The sequence below is a fragment of the Pinus tabuliformis genome, chromosome 2_1 (genome assembly GCF_031772625.1).
Source record: "Pinus tabuliformis cultivar Carrire ecotype Pingquan chromosome 2_1, CPIR1, whole genome shotgun sequence".
NCBI lineage: Eukaryota > Viridiplantae > Streptophyta > Pinopsida > Pinales > Pinaceae > Pinus > Pinus tabuliformis.
Window position 1 is genome coordinate 545,562,446 of NC_142299.1, and position 8,999 is coordinate 545,571,444.

Consider the following 8,999-nt stretch of genomic DNA (forward strand, 5'->3'; position numbering starts at 1 on the left):
TAAAATCGCCTTTATCAGAATAAGCCTGCTTGCAATGTTGAGAGTTTTGTAGGTCCAAGACGATAAGTGGCTTTTGATTTTCTCAATGAGTTGGTTCCAGGAGGCATGCTTTAAGGCTGATTCTATCAGTGGAGCACCCAAGTATTTAGATGGAAGTTTAGCTTGTGAGAATCCTATGATCCTCGCAATTATTCTTTGGGTAGCAGGAGGAGTATGGAAAAAGAAGAATTGTGATTTAGCAGTATTGATGGTGGTTCCTCAGGCCATGGAAAAAGTGTCTAGCAGAGCTTTGAAAGCATGGGCTTCATTAACAGAAGGATGACCGAACAACATATTTTCATCAAAAAATTGTTGATGAGTTCCAGTCGCAGATCTTTAACCATGTTTAGGGACTATATGGTTTCAATTGCGTCATCTTCCTTAATTGGCTTAACAAGATGAGAATTTTCCTGATACAAAACAATGGAGGTGAGACATGAGATGAAGTATTTCTACATTTCCGAGCCATTTACTTTCTCCCTAGAATGTGGATTCTTGAAGAAGAAAAAGTCCTCTCTTAATTTCCTAGAAAAAAGATATTTTAAGGTGACCTCGAGAAGAAATTTTCTTTACTCGATTCATAGTTTCTCTTTATTTAGTATGCTTGTGAAAAAAGGATGTATTTATATCACATGAGGCTTCGAGACATGAGATGCTAGTATTCTTCCTCCTTTCCTGTTGATTTTAAATATTTGGTTACTAGGTATTTTTCTTCTTCTAACTTCTTGTGAGTGATGGTCTGGACTCCATCAAGCCTTTATCTCTTGCTGCAGGGGCATATAATTTATTTTGTCCCAGGTTCTAAGAGCATAATTCACCTCCTTCATATTTTATTCCCAAACATAGCTAAGAGACCTGCGAACTGGCATAGCCCAAGCATGAGTTATCAGGAGAGCCTCTCTTTCCTTTTGGAGCCCCCCTGGATTAAACCAGAAAGGAATCAGATCTAAATCTTATGGAGAGTCTAAATCCAACCCAATGGGTTTGTGATCAGAATCCCCTTGAGCCAGAATACTAGAAATACATTATATGCCATTTACCAACCAATTACTACGGATGAGAAAGCGGTCTAACTTTTTTGCAATGTGGGAAATGTCACATCTCCAATTTTTCCAAGTATACTTACCCTTTTTTTAAAAGCATTGAGAAGCTCAAACTCACTCACGATATCTTCCATTCTTTCACAGTGAGGATCCCTTACAATGCTTCCACCATTTTTTTCTAAGAAAGATACAAGAGAGGCTAAATCAAAGCAAACTATCAAACTTGGAAACCAACCTCAGATCACAAAATTTCTTCGAAACGTGAGCAACAAAGAAAATGCGAGATGTAAGGCTGGAGGAGGTAAGTATGCTCTCTGAAAGTCTAAATGAAAATTACATCGTTGAATATTAGGAGACTTGGAGACCTCATCAAACCAAAGGTAGTAAAGGAAGTAAAATAACTAGTGAATTTGAGGAAACTGCACGTCTTATTTCTCCAAGAAATAAAACTAACTGAAGAAGAGACCATGGCCTTGTCACAAACAATTCGGAAAAATTGTTTGGGACCTTGGGTGTAGCGCAAAGATCTCAGCGAGATTTTGGTGACATTTGCAGCCTTTGGTAAAAATACCGATTAATGCTAATATATAATGTCAAATTATGTTTCTGGGTGGCTTTCAAAGTAGAAGATAAGTAGTCAAAAGAATCATTGTCCCTTATAAATGTCTCTATGTTCCAGTATTGTAGAGTGAAAAATAATATTTTTGGTACTCTTTAACACTTATAAAGGAGGGTCACTAGCACATAGATAATGTGATAGGAAGTGATTTTAACACAATGATTTTCAATTTTGAAAAACATGGTGGAAGCATTGTAAGGGATCTTCACTGTGAAAGAATGGAAGATGTCATCAGTGATTGGGAGATTCTTAATGGTTTTCAAAAAATGGTAAGTATACTTGGAAAAATTGGAGAAGTGACATTTCCCACATTGCAGAAAAGTTAGACCGCTTTCTCATCCATAGTAATTGGTTGGTAAAGCAATAGATTAGTATGTTAGAAATATTTTCATTTAGTATCATTATGATTATGTTTCATGATGACTCAAGATGGAAAATTAGTTTTGTTTCTATGAATTATCGTTTTCCATTATCTAATAGATACAGAGCATTGCAGTGTGCATTTAATATTACGATCCTAGTGAATCATGTCACCAATTTGTAGTGTGCGTTTAATATTTTGGATGTTATTCCAAAAAAGAAATGAACATTTCCTAGTTGTTTAAATGACTAATCACAATTCTTCAATTCCATTTTTTTTACTAGTTTTTATCTTCAATGATTGTTTATATATCATGATGCTTCTCGAATTTATGCCTTACGACATTTCCTTTGCAACATTTGGTGCAATTTCTAGTAATAATTCTAATGTTACTCTTAACATTAATAAAACTTTATTATAATAAAACCAACGTAGATCCATCTTAAGTAGGGATCTGACAAGAGCTTCGAGGGATCAAATTTGTTCAGGTGCAAACTCAGTTTAGAGTGCAAAAAATAATGTGTAATTTTTCAATGTTTAAATTTTATTTTTGAATGCTATAGAGATTACACCACTTAAACTTGTGATTCCAAAAAATCTTTGTTAGATTTTGACAAACAAACATATACCCAAAAAAGTGTTAAACTTTAAAACGCATAGACCAATTCAAATGTTTTAACCAAAAAAAACTTATCTTTTTCAATAAGTTTATGTGATATTGATTATTTTTTAAAACAATATATAAAATATTTTAAACATAAAATGAGAATTGAGTGATTTTATTAGGGCACATTAAAATTCTTTTTTTGGTTATTAATATATTTTTAATTCATATTAAAATGTTTTATTCGTAAAGCACATTGGATATTTTGTTATATACAACATTCAAATAATTTCTTTTAACACTTTTCTCTATATATAGAGATATATAAAATTGATGTCAATAAAATATAGTTAATGTAGATCTTCAAATAGTTTTTTTAAATCACATGTTAAAATATTTTAAAAAGTGTAAGGTTTAAGCATCTTACTCACACATTTTTTTTAATTCTAATTAGTTCACATGAAATTATATTCGTTGATATGGACAACTAATTAAACAAGCATAACATATAATTTTTTCCCTTTTATTATAGCTAACATCAATTTTCTATTTAGAGAATATTTTATTTTCATTTTAAAAGGAACACACGTCGACATAGTTAAACATCGCCTTCACACTCATTGTAGAATGAGCCTCTCGGCTCAACAAGTGAGTTATTAAGTTTACTAATATTTGTATATAATATTATTAATGTTGTTAGTATTGTTAAATTTTTTAATAATATATTTGATTTATTAATGTAACATGATAAATTTATTAATATTATTAATGGTATTATTAAAAGTGCTTTTTATTAATATTATATTTTTAACAATACTGTTATTTTTTTTCTAGGCAAATAAAAAACATTATATTACCAAAAATATTTTACATAGAGTACATTGTGAGAAAAACTATAAAGGTATAGTTGAGATGAGGAGAAGTATGCAAAGTGCTAATTATGGATTGAAAAGAGATAGGGATGGATCATCTCCTGTGAGAGGGAAACAAGTTGGTCCTTTAGTATGAGCAAATATATGATTGGAAATCATGGACCATACAAAAATGTAGATAGGAGATATAAAACTGAACGAAGACCCTGCAAAAAGGATACCTACTAGTGTGACCATGGAAACTTAAATGACATAATAATCTAAAGAAATACATTGTCGAATAAAGAATATTGGGAAACCCCATCAATGTGCTTTCTTCACTTTGGAACTATTTGGTGCTTTTTTGCTTTGTTGTGGTCTTCTCCACCTACTCCAACATTTTTAGGTGTACCCATTTATCCATTTTCTTCGATGATAAAGCGGCAATAGGAAATCGTTTCTTCCTCAAAGGGTTTTGCTTTAATGGTGTAGTTTACACTTGTGGAAGGCTTCAGTTAATTATCTGCCATTTATTGAGGTTTTTCGCTGTGAAATGATCCTTGGACAATAATGCCTTTTCCTTTCACTTTTGCCACTAGAGGAGAAGGGAGAGGAGGGGAACCAGGTTGGTGTGAGGAATTAAATCAACAGAGCTTTCGATGGAGTTAGTGGTTGTCAAAGTTAGAGGAACATGAGGTAAATCAATGCCTATAGCCCTGGGTAGATTGCATAGCACCAGATGGGTATTGTTGAATTGAATACCCACCTATGCCATCATTCATTCTACTTTTCCCTCACGCCCTCCAAGGTCCAAAGATGGTGCACTACAATTTTTTGAACTTACCAATGGCCATCACCTAAACACCTACACTTTGCCTCCATGGAAGCCACCATGATGCATATGTAGGCTAGTATATCAGGGTCAAACAATTCTACATTTTCATCGTGCTAGGCAGAGTGGGGTGAATTCCCTCATCCTCGGCCTTCTTGTGTCTCTCTACACCCTTCTCTAACCATATTTCATATATGAGAGTCATTGAACCAAGAGCACTGGCTTCTGATATTTTTGGAAGAGAAAATAATGTTTTTGCTGCTTTTGTCAACACCTACCTCCTGAAAGATGGAATGGGGGAGGAAATTAAGGGACTGAGGTATACATATTAACCGGAACATGAGATCCAACTTAAGACCTATCACAAGGAATCAAGATGATTTCGAGGGGAATGTTTCACAAAACCTAAATTAAACGAGGCATATCTCACTTAAAGGAATTGTGCGGTGCATGACTGCAACCTTGACACTTTATTGATGACAGGCGCGATTGTTGTCCCGCAAGACCTAACAAAAATCATAAATCAAAATAGAATCCCAATCAAGGAATTACAAATATTATTATTAATGATATTATTGACATTTCTTTTTGTAAGCTTAGCAGGACTACATCTTCATCATGTCCAATATATCATCCTAATCGAGACAAGGAATTAAACTATTAACTTCACATCAAAGAATGCGTTAACATAGCACCCAATCACACTCATGAACAATAATAATATTAATATTAATATCAAAAACATTATTAATATTATTAATAATATAACTAAATATTAAAAATAATTTTATAATATTAAAGTAAAAATTAATAATACAAAAATAATATAATATCAAATTTATTTTAATATTAACAATTATTTTAAACCTAAAATAAATAATACATCAAATAAAATCTTAATATTTCACCATTTAGCAGTTAAAACCTAAACCTTGATGCAAGAAAACCCTCTTGTTATTTCCACTTCTTCAACAACAAACCACATAAAAAAGCCACCAAATAACCGCATTTAACCACTTAAAACCTTAATGCAAGGAAAACCCTAATGGTAGCTTTTCTCCGCATTTCTTCAACAACGAAACCTCATAAGGCTGCCAACAAATAACCACATTTAATCACAATCACATTTAATTATTTTTATTGCGTTTATCCATGCCCATGCCTAACCACTAACCCTAGTAGAGGAAGATGCGAATCGAATACGTTTGATAAGGAAAGGTTGGATTAAAAAAGGTTGAATACAACTACGGAAAAATGAGTCAAAGAGACAAAAGAAAGGAAGCAAATTGATGAAATAAAGTAAAAATAAAGCTTAGAACGTTCGAGTTACTCAATTACTTTTATTTCGCAAGCATGGTAGCATAAACAACTGCTTATAATGTAATTAGATATAAAAAAATAACACTTATATATAATTCAAAGGAAATGTTACTAAATCTGAGAATTTTAATATTAATATTAAAAAATATCTCATTTAATTTTTTATAACATATTTAAATTATATATATTATTTAAAATATAATTAATTTACAAATTTCTCAACATGAAAATTTATATATATATATTTAATATTTTAAATTATAATTATAATTATTTATTTTTTCCAATATAAATTTATCAAACATACTAAAAATTATATGTTTATAAATTGTACTTGTATTGAAATCTAAATCTCTATGAATTGTGTTTCTTTAATAAGTTTTTTTCTGAGAGATTTACGTGTGTATTGATTTTGAAAAGACAAAATGAAGAAATTAAATTTCACAGAAAAGAAGTTGCAATAGTGAAATTCAACAGCCATTGTTAAATCTAGAAGTAAGCTTCAACATTAATTATTACATATCAAGAATATTGTCAATCAATTCAACAACCCATGTTAAATCCATAAGCAAGCTTAACCATTAGTTATTTCTTATCAAGAGTATAGTCAATCCAGTAACCACATACGATTATCAAATAAGTTATTAGTTATGGAATATGATTACAAAGGCACTGGCTCCAATTCTTCATTTATTTCTAGCTACATTGTACGCATCTAGATATTTGTAGTCTTGAGCTCTAGTGATGGCAAAAAGCAAGCTTCTTGGATGAGTGGTCAAGGTTTATTTTTTTGATGAAGTGATAAGTGGTTAGTGAGTTTATTGGAGTATTAATTATACTTATTGTCTTATCCAAATAAGTTGATGTAATTCCTTGCTTCTAGTCATGATGTAATTCCCTATTTCCTATTGTGGGTGATTTGCAAGCCAATTATATTTCACAACTTATTTTATGTGCAACATCAAAAATCAAATTATTTTACAAGCTGAGGCTCTTAGGCTAACACATTATTTAAAATGAAACAAATACATGTGATGGATTAGAATGGAGAGACAATTTCTAAAAAAACATCATTTCCTAAGTTAAAAAAATTGCACAATTAAAGATTAAAAAAAAATTAAGAATGACACAAAACCTTACCAAGAATAGTATAATTGTTAAAAAAATTAATGAAGAATGACACAAAACCTTACCAATAGCACAATGTGAAATCATTCCATTGTTGTTACAAAATCCCAAAATTTACAAGAATCATTTCATTGTTGTCAACATAATCATTCCATTGGTATCACTGGATCTTACTGAAAGTTCCACCACTTAGCAGAAGTTCCACCACTCTCAGTCCCAAGCAGAAGCTCTTCTCAAACCCTCGCCATAAATGCTAAAGTTACCTAGGCTAAAAAAACCTAATATTCTCTACCCAAATCCCAAATCTAACTCCAAGAAGCTAAACATCTAAAGGGAGAATTGAAGTTGAAATACAATAGTGAATTAAGGGCTTTGATGATGGGCCATAAATGGGGTATCAAATTTTTTGGATTTTTTTATTCCAAGAGTGGAGGAGAACGAGAATGAGAGGGCATTTTAGTAGTCCACATTCCTAAGGGCTAAGCCACTTGTCATGGGAAAGTGGGGAATGTGAATGAACATCTAGACATTTGATAAATAACCAAACATTTTATAACGGCATTTGCAAAATAAAGTTTGGAAGATATATACTTTTTATAAAATATTTTTTTGAATGTAATGGAATGTAATTTCATCAATATACATGTATAGTCAATTATAAAAAACACAATCCATTTTTAATTATAAATGCATTTAGATAAAACAAAAACCATTTTTCCCAACTCGAAAGATATTAAGAAGTATCTTTCATTCCCAATGGTATAATTAGGTTGACTAATATGTTAAATCAGTCTTTTAAGGTATGACAATTTTGGAGGTATGGAATTGATTGATTTCGGAATTTTGGAGGTATGGAATTGGAATAGAGGTGTTGGTGGACTGAGAATCACCGTACAAATATTAATAACAATAACAGCATCACAATACTATTAAGTATTTACGTTAAAATATACTATTAAGTATTTACGTTAAAATGCTTATTAGGATCATAAAGAGATACAATGAACGAATGAAGCTGAAGCCAGTGTCAACATGACGGATGACTTTTTCAGCGAAAGAATGAAAACTGTTTTAAAGCATAGGTACACGGCGCAGGTGGCTAGAAATGATGATCTTTCACTTCCTTTTTGGCTGCCTTCTTTTTGTGACGCTCGTGGAACGCATAGCCCCAGCTCCCACTGCAGCTGGCTAGAAATGATGATCTTTCACTTCCTTTTTGGCTGCCTTCTTTTTGTGACGCTCATGGAACGCATAGCCCCCAGCTCCCACTGCAGCTGTTGCTGCAATCTCCTCCTCAATCTTGTGCCTGTGCACGTTCTCTGGATCCTTCTTTGCTTTATGTTTCTCGTACTGCATACCCAATGAGAGAATTAGTAATCCTATAATTGTATAGGTAAACTCTATAAAACTGATTTAGTTTATCAACTTACTAAAAATTACAGAATAAGAGAGATATATATATATAGTACCAGTGCAAACGTTCCAGCAGCGACTGCTCCGAGTTCACCTAAATGCTCCATTCGCTTATGCTGCTTCTCCTCCTTCATCGCTTTCTCGTACGGCGTCGCCTCCGAGTTGGCGTTCTGGTTCTTGTGATGGTGGAAGTGATGGTGTTTATTCTCAGACATGCTTTCCGAAATTGATTTCAATTACAACGGTTTGAAAGGAAATTCGAAAACCACTTATATACCCTTACAATAATCAAATCTGTAGATCCCAATGCAATGTAAGGAAATGCAGACAATGACTTTTACCCGCTGACAATACTCAAATTCCTGAGCAGATTAGATTACATGAATGAATGGTAGGGAATTAGTCCGGTATATATATAGCCAGAGTTGAATATTAAACACGCTATACCGTGTGGAAACAGCGTTCACGCGTGCGCGGTTTCCAAACGGCCGGTGTGCCTGCATGGTCTCTCCTTATCCAATAGAGAAGACTGACGAGGAAGGTGTGTTTGATCGGAGGTGCGCTAATTTGACATCGTTAACCGAATGGACAACGCGTTCGTGCAGCTTCCAGAGTGGCTGCGGCGACCACATAGCCTGTGCTTATCGGAAAGTGAATGATGATGACGAGGAAGGTACGTTTAATTAGATGGAGTAATGTGACATTGTGAAGAAACGAATATTAATAATTAATAAACTTAAATCACGCTTATAACAGGTCTACGCGGGGCCGTCACATTGATTTTATTAA

The 8,999-nt window shown here is 32.8% G+C and overlaps 1 protein-coding gene across 1 annotated transcript; it reads right to left on the bottom strand.

The window, feature by feature from the left end:
• Positions 1–7,985: 7,985 nt before the first annotated feature.
• LOC149201464 (uncharacterized) lies at positions 7,986–8,569 on the bottom strand. The gene is made up of 2 exons (XM_089399736.1): positions 8,267–8,569; positions 7,986–8,147 (listed from the first exon to the last, which is right to left on the bottom strand). The coding sequence occupies exons 1-2, from the start codon at positions 8,423–8,425 to the stop codon at positions 7,986–7,988; spliced, it is 321 nt and encodes a 106-aa protein (XP_089255862.1). The 5' UTR covers positions 8,426–8,569.
• Between the last annotated feature and the right edge of the window lie 430 nt (positions 8,570–8,999).

Bases quoted from the DNA above. Each gene is read 5' to 3' on its own strand.
- LOC149201464 (XM_089399736.1), bottom strand. From the start codon at position 8,425: ATGTCTGAGAATAAACACCATCACTTCCACCATCACAAGAACCAGAAC. The intron at 8,148-8,266 runs GTACTATATATA...TTGGGTATGCAG, and splicing joins CTGCTGGAACGTTTGCACTG to TACGAGAAACATAAAGCAAA.